The 17170-nt window shown below is 46.5% G+C and overlaps 1 protein-coding gene across 3 annotated transcripts in view; it reads right to left on the minus strand.

The window, feature by feature from the left end:
• wwp2 (WW domain containing E3 ubiquitin protein ligase 2) overlaps positions 1-16819 on the minus strand; it is a 31151-nt gene extending 14332 nt beyond the window's left edge. For 2 of the 3 annotated variants that reach the window (XM_079743307.1, XM_079743305.1), the window contains exons 1-10: positions 16755-16819; positions 15723-15804; positions 13506-13662; positions 13073-13194; positions 11484-11621; positions 7023-7101; positions 5647-5819; positions 4380-4650; positions 4012-4101; positions 994-1168 (exon numbers count right to left, since the gene is read on the minus strand). In XM_079743307.1, coding sequence (XP_079599433.1) covers positions 994-1168; positions 4012-4101; positions 4380-4650; positions 5647-5819; positions 7023-7101; positions 11484-11621; positions 13073-13194; positions 13506-13662; positions 15723-15792 — 1275 coding nt within the window. In that variant the 5' untranslated portion in view covers positions 15793-15804; positions 16755-16819. The remainder of the gene's footprint in view (positions 1-993; positions 1169-4011; positions 4102-4379; positions 4651-5646; positions 5820-7022; positions 7102-11483; positions 11622-13072; positions 13195-13505; positions 13663-15722; positions 15805-16754) is intronic. The other variant, XM_079743306.1, reaches the window with a different exon arrangement.
• Positions 16820-17170: the final 351 nt, after the last annotated feature.

Genomic DNA, 17170 nt, shown 5'->3' on the forward strand with positions numbered 1-17170 from the left:
AACAGTGGGACATAGGCTCAATCCCTCCTCTGGCGATAGATAGAGACTTTACTGAGATTTATTTACATTGAAATCTTTGGAGATCTTTGAGATTGTCACTTTAAGCGGAAGCTTGAACAGAGCCAGGGGGTTTCTCAAACACACAGACACACACACACGGTGGAGGCAGGGCGTGGTCCATTTTTATAATAGGAGTGCTTCAACTTGGTTGATTTTACTAATGGGCCGTGCTTGGGAACACCCAGTTAAGAACCATCCGTTGTTGTCGTGCCAAAAGACTTCTACTGTCTGGGTGAAATTTGACCTTGTCTGCTTTCCACAAAAAGGACGGCCAGTATCAGGGAGATAGAGACACAACAGGCAGCTCCTTGGACGAACTCTAATGAAAAACAATAATAAAGAGTGCCACTAAAATTCCTTTACCATGCCCGCTACAGTAGGATTTTGGACTTCGGCCGACACATCCGCGACGACCCATCTATTGCTTGAAAGCGATTATTATACATCGATGGCTGCACAAAAAGACAGCCCTGTCCTATAAAGTTCTGGATGAAGCATAAAGTGACATAATGGCTGCTGCGGTTGAGTTGCAGGTGGAAGACGTTTACAGCCCTCCGACGGGCTGCCTCCCAAGTGACCACGGCAGCAGGGGAGAAGGTAAAAGAGCGCAGTGTTTCATGGTATTAAAACGGATGTCACAGTGGATTGAAAAGAAGAAAAAAAAAGACGGCAACTCAAAAGGTTGTAGGCTGTTATTTAACATATATTAGAAATACACCAAGCCAGCCCAACGAAAACATATGACTAAAATAGCCCAGTCAATAGAAACGTTGCCTTGGAAAAAGGGTACGACAAATTCCCTTTCACCTGGTTTCATTCACCTTACATGACTGAAAGCCATGCAACAATTCAATTAGTTCCCAACGATTGACCAAGAGGAGGGGCGGGAGGGAGTTGGGGCTGGGAGCGTGGAGAGCCCCTGGCCCGACTCACCTGGTAGAGGAAGCGCTGGCTGAACTGCTGCATGGCGCCCTGCAGCTGGTTCCGCTGGCTCTGCCACTGCTCATAGTTGCGCACCGACTCTGCGGTGGGCCTCTGCCATGTGGTGGTCCTCGTGTTGTGGTCCACATAGTAGAAGCGACCCCGCTGGTCCACACGCTTCTCCCAGCTTTGCCAAGAAACCGTTGGGGGGGGGGGGGGGGGGGGGGGGCAAGAGAGAGAAAGAGAGAGAGGGTTACTACTACAGGTCACTGTTCGGTAGAGGTGTCATGTGGACATATGTGAATGATCTGTGCAGCTTTGCTTTGTGCAATCTGGATCCTATTCAGTCGGCCAACTCCAGCCGTACCCCAAACAGCGACACACTTATTCACTTGACTCCCAAATAAATCTCAGGTCACTTGTGTGTGTGTATATATATAGAAGTAGATATATGGGAAGTAGACAAGTTTTTCTCAGGAAGCGTTTGAAAACATGATTGCAGAGCCCTGCTTCTCCTCACAGTGACGCTCCCGTTTTCCTATCTGTGAGTCACGAGCGTCAGCATTCCGCCGAGAAAGCAGCGGAGACTCCAGACTGCTAGCCGAACCGATACTAAGGTCATCGACGTGGGGCCAAGAGGCGCGCACACTCACACACGTCCTCTGAGATCTCTATCTCTCGCTGTCTTGTGGGGAACAGAGGGGAAAGGCGGTTGGACAGGCTGTAAACATTTCAGTTTGCTTCCCCTCTCATGCTGGTTCACAGTCAGGAGGACATTTAATCCAGCATAATGAGTGGGGCTCTGTCAGCCAAACCATTTGGACGAGAAGTTGCTTGGCTCTATTCGGTCTACTTAAGTTTCCCACTGTTTTTTTGTTGTTTTTTTGCGAATGAACCAAAGTCAAATGGACCACCTGGGAGCTTATTTCATTGGACAGTTTGGTTGATGACTGATTCTGCAGGAAATTAACTTTGGGATTTTCGGCATGGGTGTAGCTACCACATTTGAGATTAATACATGGAGTTGCTGTCTGGCAACATATCCTCCAGTGTTCTTTGGTCACGAGACCACCAGAGAGAATGTATCCGCCAGATAGAAACCGATCCACAGAGCCTTCGTGTTCAGGAAGACAGTGTCTATATGATTTGAATGAAACTGTACTCCCTACATGGTACATGCATGCATTTGGCTCACATCTGCCGTTTCTCAATTTTGGCATGGGGTCATGTTCGCATCCACCAACTCACCCCACCTTCGATCACTTGGAAGTAGACAGATTTACAATTACTACTGGCTCAAGGCATTATTTGATCCACACCAGGGTCTGAATGACATCATTCACACCAACACAATTGAATCAAACCAAAATGACCAAACAATCCCCAGGCGATCGAACCACAGAACTCCTGCCATGGTTCTGGTGGGAAATTGATTTGTTCAGGGACGTGAATAATACTACACACATCCCAGAGTGGTTGTACTCAAAATATTACGATGTGCGTGCGGTTCTCTATCTAGACATTACCAAAAACCTTATTTCAGCACTAGCACCATAGCTTCCAAAAATGCAGGCCAGTTTGGGAGCAGTACTGTGGGAAAAACAACACAGTTGCTTAATGTAAGGAAATTAGGCAGGCCTATGTGGGATAACAGCAGTTTCGCCTGGTCAGAGCTCACAATAAAATAGCTCCAAGTTCCAGGCCAGACAGAGAAAAAAAAGATCTAAGATCCAAGTATTGGCTAGTGATTCTTTAATAAAGGCCAGCAGCTTACACGGAAGACAGAAGCAGCCTTTGAAAGGATGAGTCAGTGCCGCTTTGTTTTACACTGGAAAAGGTGTCTGGAACAAGATCTGAGGCCAACTCAGAGTAATGACCCTAAGCCTCTAAAGCCAGGTACCGAAAGAGAGAGAGAGAGAGAGAGAGAGAGCAAAGAGAGAGACAGAGGGGGAGGGGTTCCCCAGTTTGAAGAACCACCATCCAAACAAACTGTATTATTATTTTAGCTGGATATTATTTCATCTGTTATGTTAGCTGACCATTAGCGGATGACGGCTGTGGTAGGCCCTGGTCTGCGAGGCTGGGGTTCATTTTGGTTGTTCTAGGTTTCTGCCAATTCTATCGATGACTCAGACGGGAACGTCAGGGAGCCTCTGATATAGTGCTAAGAGACCCTTCCAGCATGACTGGAGCCATGTCCCAACAAGGGCTGACCCGCCATGTCTCAGGATGGCTTCCATTAGTTAGAGAGGGGGGAGCATCCCCTCCTAGCTAAACAGTTCCGTGTGTGTTTCTTTGTCCGTGTGTGTGTGTGTGTGTGTGTGTGTGTGTGTGTGTGTGTGTGTGTGTGTGTGTGTGTGTGTGTGTGTGTGTGTGTGTGTGTGTGTGTGTGTGTGTGTGTGTGTGTGTGTGTGTGTGTGTGTGGAGAGGGAGCACTTAGCTAAGCACAAGGTTGCTAATTGATCCCCTGAAAGGGGCAGGGGAGGCAGGCTGCTGGGGGTTTGGCAGGGCTACGTATGTTCTTGTGCAGGGGCCGCATGCGAGCCTAAGAAAGGGCCTTTGTTCTCGGGGGGGGCCCCACAATTCACTCCTTCCCTCTCTGGAAAAAAACTAAGATAGGCTGGGGGGTCGAGTGTGTATGACTGAGCGTGCATGCCGTGTGCGTGTCTGTGTGTTGACTGCTTTTTTGCCCCCCAAAAAAGCCATCTCTCCCCTCACTCTCTTTAACATGGACCGGTGTGCCCGCACACACATGTCAATAATACGTGTGCCGTGAAAGAGCTGGCAGTGGTCGTGTTGGTAATGCGGTCATTGATGCAGCGAGATATCCCCTAGGCTTTCCCAACTAGAATAACATCAGCCTTGCTAATCACAGACACAGTAGTTGGGACCCAATAAGACTCCCATACATACAGTTTTTAGTCCCTGTGTGGGTCAGTTAGAGTAACAAGAGTCCAGGCTGATGTTGAAGCCAAGCGGAGGACGTATACACACAAGCTAAATAACTGAATCGATACAATGGTCACATACCCCGGGGGCAGTGGCCTTTCCCAGGTGGTGGTTTTGGTGTTGTGGTCGACGTAGTAAACTCTGCCGTGAGGCAGCACTCTCTGCTCCCAGCTGGAGAGAGAGCGAGAGAGAGAGAGAGAGAGAGAAAGAGAGAGAGAAGAAGAAGGAGAGGTGGAGAAGTTAAAAGAGAGGGACAAAAAGGAGTTAGACTTGAATCAGAATCAATAAAAATAATACATATAAAAACACAACAACCACGGGTCACGCTCCAAAAAACATGCTGATCAAACCCAGCTGCTCCCCACCAGCCTGCACCTGATGACCCCAAGCTGCCCCCCCCAGCCAGTAGACACCCCCCCACAGTACCGCCCCAGCCCGGAGCGCCCTACCCCGCCGGGAGAGAGTCGCTGACCAGCTGCTCCGTGGCAGCGGTGGCGGGCAGCTCGGCGCCCAAGGCGCCGGCCGGCCCGGGCTCCATCGGAGGCGCGAGGATCGGGGCCTCCTGGGCCAGCGAGGGGCTGCTGCCGCTGCTGCTGCCCCCGCTGGCCCCCGCGCTGGCCGGGGCCGGCGACCTGACGGACGGGGAGGCCGGAGGAGGGGTGTGGCAGGCGGGGCCGGCCCGGCCGTTCTCCAGCCCGTTGGCGGTCAGCTCCGCTTTGGCTGGGAGGAGAGGGGGGAGGGGGGAGAGAGGGAGGAGAGGGGGGAGAGGGGGGAGAGAGGGAGGAGAGGGGGGAGGGAGGGAGAGGGGGGGAGAGGGGGGAGGGAGGGAGAGGGGGGGGAGAGGGGGGAGGGAGAGGGAGGAGAAGGGGGAGAGGGGGGAGAGAGGGAGGAGAGGGGGGAGAGAGGGAGGAGAGGGGGGAGAGAGGGAGGAGAGGGGGGAAGAGGGGGGAGGAGAAGGGGGAGAGGGGGGAGAGAGGGAGGAGAGGGGGGAGAGGGGGGAGAGGGGGAGGAAGGGAGAGGGGGGAGGGAGGGGGAGAGGGGGTTAGAACACGTTTTAAGATCCCCTTCTGATCATAGGAGGGCGCTGCATAGCGAGGATCTCCTCGATGCCCCAGTTTGAATTAAATTAAAATAAAAAAGTACAATGTGTCTGTAAGGAGCTAGTTCAGTTCTTAGGCGACACCAAAGGTGGGACTTATTTGGGCATCCAACCACGGAGACTAAACTTGTGGTCCAGGCATGTTAAACCTGACGACCCGTCGGCTGGTTCTCCTGGTTGCTTATCTGTGCCGGGAGCCAGTTGGCGGAGCTGAGAGGGCTGTCAGCTGACGTGGTGCCCCTGTGCAGGTTGGGCCTGCCGGTTCCCTAAGGTGGACCACATCAGCCCCTCTCGCTCTCTTCCCCCACAGGCTGGTTTGGTTTTGAATACATTTTTGTTGTGCCTTTTGGGGCTCAGTCAAATGGTGTTTATCTTGTTCAATTCTAGGTCGTGTTTACACACCAAATCCTCAAAGCACACCGTCCGCTCATCCCCACATTACACCGATTCCATGTTATCATTCTCATGTCCCATTATCTTATTTGTAATAAATATCGTACATTATCGTTTAATCGTTCGCAGACTCCTATCTTTGTTATGGCCAGGTGAGCCTGGTCGTTCCAATCTGCCCGCCCAGGACACAGGTAACCGGGGGACGGTGGGAGGGGCTTCAGTACCTGTGCTGCCTCCAGGGCTGCCGTGGGACACCTTGGGGGGGCGGGGCCGGCCGGACGGTGTTGACCCGGCGACGGGGCCCGGCTCCTCGCCCAGCTCCCCGTTGGTCATGGACCCCCCTCTGGTGGGCCCCGGGGACCCGCCCTGGGACCCCCCCGCTGAGAGCCGGTTGCTTCTGTGGGAGAGGGAGACATTAAAGGAATGGAATGGCGGGAGAATTGTTTTTGAACGTATGTGAACGCGTGGGTGTCACTGCTGCCGAGAAAAACGTGGCGCGTACAGGGGACAAAATAAAAGAGGGAGTGGGGGACGGAACCTGGATACAATGGTGTGTTAGATATAGCCTGAGCTCCAGTTCCACTGCAAATACACTCATACTTTCCGTCGGCCAAATATAACCCTGCTTCTCAGACAAGAACATTTTTACAATGAAAACAAAATGTTCATGACATTCCCCCCCAGGGCCGTGGAATGCCACTGAGGGGGCTCGGAGAGCTATCATTACCGAGCTGTGGGGGCGTCAATGTCAACTGTTTTATGAACAAAAATAAAGAGGCAGGGGACACTTGAGAAACAGAGGGAAGGCTATGCATGCGCACGCACGCAGGCACACGCACGCAATGATCATAAACATATGGCACTTAAAAGGCCATTGAGCTGACAAAAGCTTCCACAGGCCCAGTTAGTTCCTCCTGGCCTCTATTCAACCCCTCCCCCCCAGTGAAGTGCTAAATGAAAACTATCTTCATGTATCATTATGCTGCTGTCATGGTGCGACTATCACTTTATCCAGATGTGCGTGTGCGCGCGCGCGTGCGTGCGTGCGTGCGTGCGTGCGTGCGTGCGTGCGCGCGCGCGCGCGCGCGCGTGCGTGCGTGCGTGCGTGCGTGCGTGTGTGTGTGTGTGTGTGTGTGTGTACACTTACGAACCATTGATGTAAAACCGTATCCTATCTATTGATGCTTGCTACCTGCATGTCAGAAGGGTTTTAGGGAACCACAAGCATGGTGTGTATTACGGAGATGTCAGACTGGAGACTAGACAGAGTTTGCAGAGCCTTTCTGATAACCGCTCCTCTGTGGTTTATCATAGTACCGACCACTGCTCCCCTAGGATTCAGAGACTCCAGCCGCTGGTGTGAATGGGTGAGCGCGTGTGCCAAGTCTTAGTAACCGTGCCTACGAAGGCTCATTTGTGTACTTGCCCGGCCGAATGAGTGTGGACATATGTGTGTGTCTAGTGCCCACACTTGGTGGCTGCCGAGTATTGTGTAGGAATGGACCAAAAGTACGGCTGAATTTTGACAATAGAAAAAATAAGTTGCTTTGAATACAAATTGAATACAAACATTATTATGTGTGGTGTGTGCGTGCGTTACCTGCTGCGGGGTGCGGCTGTGGCAGGAGCCTCTTCACTTTGGGTTCTCCTCAGGCCGGGTCTTTCTGACTGCAGCATCTCTGCAGAGGCACACGAGCAGCAGGAATGATTTCACCACAGGGTTATCAGCTCACACAGCTATTTTAAAAGGGCTAGCCATAATAGCACCGTGCAGGAACCATGGAGACGGAACCAAAACACAGCTTATTACAACTGGTGGTTTATTGGTTTAAATTGTGGCTGCTTGAAGTCGTTCGCCGTACAACCGATTGGTTCTAGTAACAAAAAGATCTAGTAGAGTCCAACGCTGTCCTCGCAAAGAGTGACACACCATGCATATCACGCTTTCATCTTAATCAGGGCCACTGAACCAACTCAGGAGAGCCAAAATTAAACTTCTCGCAAATAATGAAATCTAATGTTTTCCGATGAACCCTGTTCTATGGGAAACACTGCAAACCAGTTTCCTATCGTGGTGGGGATGGTGGGGGGGGGAGGCTTGGGTGCTGAGGCTGGGAACAAGATCTGCACTGAAATTAATAAAGTCCTACACAGAGCTCAGAGACGGCGCGAAGAGAAAATAGTCTGTAGTGACGCAGTGACTTGATGGTCCTATTATTTTTTAAAGCCGTAAAACTGTTAATAATGAAACCCATACTGTATAGACTCAAAATCCATGAGGCAATGAAAGCAAAGCCGGTGGTTTAATAGAGACCATTCATCCCTGTAAATAGCATATGGCCAGTGCTGTGGCTGTGGGTGTATATGGCTGTATATACGGCTGTGTTTGAGTAGGAATATAGGGGTGTGTGTGTTTAAGTGAGTTTTGGGGGATGTGTGTATGAAAATGTCTGAGTGCCTGGGTGTCTATTGCTGCATGTATGTGTATGTCTCTGTTCGTCTTACAGTATGCGGTCTCGATGAGTGTGAGGGAATGTGTGTGACTGTCCGCTTGCTCCAAACCGCATCTGAAACCACAGCGCTATAGCATACTTTCATTATCACTCACAAATTCCCTCGCACTCCAAAACGCATAAATAGGAGTGAAAGATGTGCAGTGTGTGTGTGTGTGTCTTTCCACAGTGTGCTTGTGTGTGTCCAACATTCACACCTGGAACATGGCATCCTCAAAAGGACTTGGCTGTTTGCACAAATATCATATGGAAGGCAAATGTTCCCTCCCCCTCATTTCTGACACACACACACACACACACACACACACACACACGTACACACACACACACACACCTTTTTCACCGCTATGAAAGAGCTACTTGTAAGTTGCTCCAGTGGACACAGAAAAATTAACCGCACCATAGAGAAGAAAGCATAGTGTCATAGCCCTCCCCCCCACACACACCTCACTGCAGCACAGTGTCTACATGCCTGTGTGTCACGTAGAGGAACAGTGTGAATCTATGCATTTGTTTGTGTAATGAAGTTATGCTGCATCAAAGCAGAATGTTTCTATTTTGTCGGCATACAGGAAACTTTAGTTTTGTTGTCCAAAGGGTTTGGAGCCCCTTCCACACACCGGTTCAGCTGGAGAGGCGGAGGTGCCTTTGTGTTTAGTTGTTGTTCGTGCACAAGCTCTCTTTTCTAATACCACCAGGAGTACGAAGAGCAACAGCGATGAATATGAGCCTTCACAATACATCTGTATATGTAGAAATAAGGGGGGCATAATGATAGAAACAGGATACTGGTTTTTTTTTTGTTTTTTTTCAATTTTCCAAAGATCAGTTTCAAATCCAATAGTTTCAACAGAAGAAAATAGGCAATAGTATTGCTGTACGTGTGCGTGAACAAAGAGAAACATCAATATAGGAATAGGACCTACAGTATATGTTTGGCATTACTGAGTCTTTGAGTGTGGCTACGTGTGTGCATTTGTGTAAATAAGGAAAAGGGTGTATGCAAAAGGTTTTTGAGTTCACATTGACTGTGTGTGCTTGTTTGTGTGTCTAACATGTACAAGATGTGTTTGTCCACACTCACCAACCTCAGCTCCTGGGTTTCTCCACCTTTCCTCACAAAGGTTGGTTTATAGTGTGTGTGTGTGTATAGATATGTGTATGCGTGTGTGTGTGTGTGTGTGTGTGTGTGTGTGTGTGTGTGTGTGTGTGTGTGTGTGTGTGCCAGGGGGAAATGAGTGCAACCTCCAAACTAACAGAGGTGCATTTAGTGCGTGAACAGAGGGCCTTAACAGCAACGGGGCAGGGGAAAAAAACACTCCAACCTTTATCCAATTCATACAGCTACCTCCCAATACACACACACTTTGAAATGTAAAACACAAGCACATGTGTCTGGGCGAGAATCAAGCAATAGATGAGTGTCCACGTACAAGACCATAATGCACGCACGAACTCACCCCCCCCCCTTTGGCAAAACAGAGCTCAGAGGTTAACCTTGCGACCCCCCCCGCCCCCCAGCTTGGTTCATACAGCTTCCTGAAGAGCACCCGCTCTTCCATGGCAGTAGTTACTGTTACAACCCCCCTCCCCTGCCTCAGCCTCACAGGGAACTGATTGTACTGGCAAGCTGAAGGCAATGAAACCCATGGTGCCATTGTAAGAACCAAATTACACAAAAGCTCTCACAAACGTCTTCCGTCATCGCATGTCTATATTTGGGAGTCAGTGAGCAAACTCCTTCCCATAAGCTAGACTAGGCCTATGACTCACACATACAAAACACTGCAACGTACACGCAGAAACATAGAGACACATACTCTTACAGGCATGCAATTGAAACACACACCGCATGTGTGTTGCAATAGCTTAGGACTACTTTAAATTAATTTTAATTAATTTGTTTGTTTCCTCAGCTATATTTAATGTGAATCGATATTAAGAAGGAGGTAAATATTGAGTGCTCTAGGAGTTTGCAAGAAGTTTGTTAAAATCCTGGAGATTCAGAAACATCTTTGCAGTTCACTGCAATTATATTCTGAAGTATGGGGTATATGCAGCATCTCTGTACACGACCCATTCAACTTAGACGCAGTTCTATTAGAGCAATATAAGCCTTCTCTGTCATAACCACCCGCACACACACACACACACACAAATAAACACACACACACACCTTTACCGCTGTCCACATATACTCAACACGAACAAAGACACACATTTATGTAGAAATGTGTGTCCCCCCACACTGACCAACATATCGCGCATGTTTATCCACCAGAACACACTCTGGCCTCTGTGAACCGTGGCCTGCATGACAAGCCTCTGTGTGTGCACGTGCGTGCGTGTTTGTGTGTGGGCGTGTGCAAGACTGACGCACACCGGAGCGGAGATGCTGGGACCCCGGAGGGGTTCGGGACTCCGGGGTCCATAAAACCCGGCCAGAGGACGGGGTCTGATTCAGGAGTTTGCCCATGTTCCCGTGGGCTTCCATGGGCGAGCAGTTTACAGTCAGGAGTAGGGCTCAGACCCATTGGGAGGGAGAGAGAGAGAGAGAGTAGGGGGGCGCTGATTGAACCCATGTTTAGTTGACCCCTTGGGTTAGTATATAATTACTGCTTTGGAAGACTGCCGTGTATCTAGAGGCATAGTTACGGTCACGAAAACTAATGTCGGAAAACCAAAAATGAACACAATGGCCAGTATCACTGCGGGGAAATCAGACTGTGGCTGACTGTGTATTATTTGTTTGTTTTTTTTTAATTCGAGGAGGGCTAGGTAGAGTTGTTGGCGGGTGGTGTTTTAGTTTGTTAACACAACAGTGGGAATTCTGACGCCACGGTGAAGCACTCTTAGCGACACGAGGTGCGCCCGAAGCCGGCGGAGACTCGTGAGGCCCCTCGGCACAAACCTCTCCGACAGGGCACGGGGCGCCCGGGATCCGCGGGAAACTCTACAGACCTGAGGGAGTGGAGGGGCCGGGTGGGAGGGCAGGGGAGTCCCAGTACGCTTACTGGGTCCAGACAGAGTGAGGGCGTACATGGACATCCGCAACAAAAATGGCTCGCTGTGCTCTCTGGTCGGTGTGAGCGGCGTAGCGCCGGTTACATCAGATACAGTATGGTGGAGACATTTAAGAGAGACCGGGGACGAGAGGGAAGGCGACACGGCTTTGTATGCAGCCTTATTCGTCTTAATAAAAGTGTCTTGGTTTTTTGCTTTAGACTGAGTGAATATGTGTGTGTGTGTGTGTGTGTGTGTGTGTGTGTGTGTGTGTGTGTGTCCCAGTTTGAGAGTGTTTCATGCAATTAGTCTCCGCCTTGGCTGTGAAGGGAATTTATAACCTTTTCTGTTTCTGAATATCCTCCGTGCTTTACCGCAGCACAAGTCTTTACCTGTGTCTCTGTGAACATGCCTTTGAATATAGCTTCTGTGTGTGTCCGTATATATATGCGTGTGTTTTCGTTTATGCGTGAGTGTACAGATACCCGTGTGTGTGTGCGCGCATTCAGTAAAAAAAAAAGAAAAAAGAAAAAGGCGGGACTCACTGTCTGTTGCCATGCTGCCATTGGGCAGGGAGCCCAGATCAACAACCAGGCCGTCCAGACACACGGTGAGCTCGCCTCCTGCTACAACTGAGCCTTTGTTCTCCGTCTGCAGCACCAGACTCAGCTGCACATTCTCCACTGGAAGGGGGGGGCACGAAACAGAGACAAGAGAGAGAGACACACACACACACACGTAGTAAGTGCAATATATAAACTGTGGGGATTTTAGAGAGTTTTCATTCAAACATCTTATTCAACAATCAATAATACCAAACATTTAAAAAGTGTAAACCATAACGTCATTACCATAAATTGCAGCAATCTCAATTCAAATTGAAATGCTCGTATAAGCCAATAATCACCCAATAAAAGAGCAAGACATCAGCCGTCCTTTGTTTTGTTTATTTTATTAACCAATCCAACCAATCAAAAGTGTTAATGCAGCCTAATAAGCATCAGCAGCCCCTATGCTCAGATCCTTCCTCACATACATATACATAAGGAATGCTACATTTACAAAAGCCACAAAAAAAAGAAGTAGCAGCTTTTTTTCAGCCAGAAACAAGTCTTTACAACCGTCCAGAAAAGCCACACACACATCGCTGTGTACAGCTCCTGGATGTAACCACGCCACTGTGGGATGTCTGTGTGACTTTCAGGCCCCAGGAAAGCTTTGCATTAAATGGCATTAAAGAATCGCAGGCTGTAAGCAGAGGCCTGGTACACAAATAAAGTGTTGGTTTATAAACAAATCAAGAACAATTTCTGGTAAACTTTGATCAATATGTCACTCAAACAGCCTTACAACAAGCCAATCCCTGAACAGCTGAAAACATATAATCGGGAATGGGGTCAGGTGAAAAGACAGTTCATAGGGATGTTCAGGTCAAGATAGCCGACTAGCGTTGCTGCAATTGCTAGGCGGCACCAGAAATAATAGTCGGTTAAATAAAAACAATTCTGAGAAAATAAATTTATCCTGAGATCTGAATCTCAGCCAGCCATACATTGAAGTACATAATTAATTCAATGATATTAAAAAACATCTCATTATTTATCTAATAAGGCTATTTCATAAGATCGGGTTCACCATACTCCAGGCCGCTCTCCGCCCCAGTCACAGAGCGGATCGATAAATCAATCAAAACAACGATGTTCTTGGTGATCATGTTTTGACAGACTAGTTATTTTGGATTATTGTTTAAAAACACGTTCAAAGCTAGACAACGCCTCATAACTGTCGAGTCCCCCAACAACAATTCAACTGGTGTAATCTGGAACATATTCGCTACAGGAGAGCAGCCTGCAATGATGCATGTCGGAAATGCTTTTCAGCCTAATTAAAAAATGGACCTTGTTAGGAAAATATGATATTAAGCATTTGAAATGGTTCTTATAATCATATAATATTTTTTAAAAAAAGTCCCGGGAGTTAACTAGTGTCATTTCTTGCTTGACACCAGAACAAATACAAAGGGAGAGAAGGGACTTAGAATAGCAATGATCAGTGGAAAATATGAGTAATGAAGGAGTCCTGGGGGTTGAAGATAAGGGGTTGAACGTCAGAGGGTGTGTGCGCGGGGCCTTACTTTTGCCATGGTGGGTGCGCAGTGTGTCCAGTAGGTCTATGGTGGCACTGCCCAGTAGCTCCTTCCTCAGTGTGTGACAGCTCCACAGCTTCAGGTCCAGGCGACTCTGAGGTGTCACGTTGCTACGCAGCGCAAAGAACAAACACCAGTCAGGGAGAAAATGTTCAATTTCTTTGATATTTGATTATGTAACGCGCCAAACCACTACTTCAGTTAACACATTATTATTACTAATTAATATTTCATATATCAAAGTTTTCTCACATTATACAGACTGATTCCTATTTAAAATAAAGACGACATCATACTGAATATAATAATTAAACATCATATCATGTATATTGATCGTATATCGACAACTGTATTTACCAAATATTTAAATTACATTACAAACAAGTCCACGACTTTGCCATGTTTTCCAACGGTTGCTTACAGGGTGAGGTCCTCGTTCCACTGGAGTTCCAGGTGTCCGCTGCGTTTGCCTGTCTTCTTGGTCTCGCTGGACAGGCCGTCGGCAGTCACCTCCACAAAGGAGCTGAGCCGCGAGCTGCGGCTGGGCAGCTTGGGAGACTGCGGCTTGGCCGAGACCACTGTGGAAGGGAAGGGAGTCAACACATATATATATATACACATACATACATACACACGATTAATTACCAAGTATAATAAAGGAATATTGAATCTTGTCCAATACAAAGACATTTTATTATCAATAGCTTGGGAAAGAGTATTTTAACGAGGAGCACGTAAAACATCCATTAAAATATGTCCATGTTTGCCTGTTCCGACTCTCTGTGTAGTCAGACTGTAATGATCCACTGGATGCCTTGATATTCACATTATATTTTGACAGCACATGATATTTTAGCCCTTTCAATGTTGGGGAAATAAGAGTTAACAGGTACGGGTCACATCGCCCCCTAGCTGAGATAAGAAAAATATCAGTTGGAACTTGACTTTTCCTTGAGGGATTGTTTAAGAACATGTAGCATGGCATCAGCAAAATACAAAAAAATCCCTACAATCCAGTAATAGATGACAATTAACAAAAAGTAACAGATAAATAAAGCAGAGCAATTCTCTAAATGGGCTAAATAAAGGGCAGGGTTAGGCGGTGGATAAGGTTGTGGTAATCCTGTGCTTGGCGAGATCCGTGTAGTGACACTCCCATGTTCTCTCACAGGATCAAAAACCCTCCCTGGTCTGAAGCACAAGCATATATTGCCCACCTCACAGCCTCCTTGCTTCTCTAAATTTTTGCTGGTGAAGACGTGATGCACAGTGACATACTTGAACGGATTCAAGTATGGTGTTTGTTTGTGACAGTTGATGATTATTGGGGATTCAGGCATTGTCGTAATGCTCATAGTAAATGCTCCTGATTTGATTAATGTATATTCTTAAACCTAGTAATGAAGATGATGGAGAAGTGCAATGACCAATCATCATTATATCCATAAAGCAGTTGTTTTTCAAGTTTTTGGACGCGCCAGACCAGTCACAATTGCCAAAACACTGCAGACATTCTCATTCGAGCAACTGAAGGTTCGGACTAGTTGCAGTAATTGACCCAGCAAGCTGTCATGCGACATCCAGTCCAATTCAATCAATGTGTCAAAAAAAAAACAGAGACCTTGAAAGCAAATACTTGGTCAACCAACTCTGAGATCATTCTACGTTAAACTTGAAAACAAGAAAGTAGCTAAAAGATTTTTTTTGATGCATCGTTACAAGCAGGAGCGAAATTGTATTGCTGTAATCATTGACTGGACGGAGTAATCGTCTGCCATTTACCGCATGGGGTAATGATTTGACAGCCTGCCAGAATCGGTCACCAGTTACATCAATTCTTGTGTTGAGAGTTATATACCTTGAAGCAGTATTACATAGTAATAAAGAATGAGAAACAATGTGACAAAGCTGATAGGTACAATTGATATGAAAAGGGTCGAGTTGTAAGCAGTTACTAAGAAACATCAAACAAGCCAATAAGGAGAACATTTGAAAGTAGAAGAATGATCAGTCAGATAAAGTTTACATGAAATCTATGAATATGGGCCAGTATTTCACTTTTTCAGAGCCTTCCCCGGATTAATCAAAAATATTGCTAACTTGTTTAAGGCTTTGTGCATGAGAGTATCCTTTTCTTCTTGCTCAGAGGTACTTGGAGATTGTCCATTGATGTTTGTATTAAAGAGGACTGCCTTATACAATGAGAGCAGGCTCTGATGGTGTTCAATCATTCCATCCCAAAGAAATACAGCACCTGTGGACTGATCTTATGCCACTTTTATTGGTAGAGTAAAGGCAGATTCGGGAAGCCAACACATCCTCGACCATGACCTGGTGATACCTTTTGATCACAGCGGATGACAGAAACTGGATCAACAAGCTGAATAGAAGCATTCTGCATTCGCTACAGTTTACCCTAGAAAATGGTAAAAGGCTGATTTGAATGTCTACAACGTTCTACAGCTTGTCGAGAATATTATCACTGATTGTTGACTTCTAACACCATCCTGCCCATCCATCATCTACCCCCAAAAGTAACAGAGCCCGGCCCCTTCTTGTCCTCAGCATTAATATGCTGTCCAAGTATCTTTAGCAGTGCATCTTTATTGGGCTTGAGAGGAACAGCATGGATGGTTACCTTTCAAGGTCAGTTGAGACTTCTCAGTGGTCTGGGCACTGCCAGGTCTGGTCACGCTGGCAGCTGCCATTGCATCACAGCTCTTGAAACCGCACAGAATCAAGCAGCACATGCACAGATACATAGATTAGCATTTGTCCAATGCATGTACTGACTTGCATACAGGCTGGCATATATAGGCCTAAAAAATGTAATAAAAAGATAGGCAACCTCATAAATTGTGTTGGAGTTTTTCAAAAGGAGCCACAATGTATTAGTTAACTTGAGATGAAAAACACAACATATACGAAAGCATTTACTAGTTGTATGTGGCATCATAGAAAAATAAGAATCGGTCTATAGAATATTGAAAACATCACAGAGATGAAAATGGCTTTTACATAGGCCAATCTTGAATGAGTTAGACATTGAAGAAGACGGAATCAGAATGCCTACATTAGCGAATACAAGCACTACCATATCGGTACGCCTTTAACATGTATGTGACAGATGTTTGGAGACTGCATTGGAATCATTGTCATACAATTCAAAATGAAGTCACGAATCACAAAGGTAGACGCGAACAAATAGTTAAATTATTATGGTTCCCTTTTGAAAGGGTTGTCGTACTGCGGTCAACTCTATATTTTAAGTGACTCCACCAAAACAAAAGGCACGTCCAAACACAACCTATGTCAACAAGCCCACTGGCTTGCCAGCATCATTTGCGCAATATAAGAGGTGCGTAACAGATTCCCCGATCTATTCAATATTTCAGTATGGGTGTTCTTTTTTATTGTCTCAGTATTTAAATAACCTTCCCTGCTTACTCATTACAAACATGGATGATGATCAAGGCATTTAACCTTATATGCTACAGATACAGCTAGCCGTTAGCCAGCTGCCTCCTGGGGCTCTGACAAAAGGACAACGATAAAACCTACCACTAGCGATAGCCAAGAAATATGAACATGTCAACAATTGTAGGTTACATAAGCAAAAATATGACATCCATTGACACTGACAACGAGGACTATGTTATTTTTCTCGTACCTTTTTTAGCTGTGATCCGCTGATGTCGCTAGTTAACTTTCATTTCCGCCTCAATGACAATACCACGTGATACAGGGTAATCTGTGGCGCAATGGATCATGGATAACATCAAATAATAAATAAAACAATAGTCTGTGGCAATAACAAAGACAATTTAATAACATAACACAGACAAAACAAACCGCTTTATTAATTAAACTGTAGTTAGATTGTCAGGGACGCTTTCATTAAATTAAAATGTTCTCAATAATGTATTATCAAAAACAGAATAAATAAATATACTTTGTAATACGTTATTACTATGGCAGTACAACACATGATGAAATATCCAACGTTAACATGCTTAACACATCCATGTTTGAACTTGTTTGACCAGGAGTACATTCCTGAAATGTCCTAATGATTATGTATGAGAC

The sequence above is a fragment of the Pollachius pollachius genome (assembly GCF_949987615.1).
Source record: "Pollachius pollachius genome assembly, chromosome: 9".
Lineage (NCBI taxonomy): Eukaryota > Metazoa > Chordata > Actinopteri > Gadiformes > Gadidae > Pollachius > Pollachius pollachius.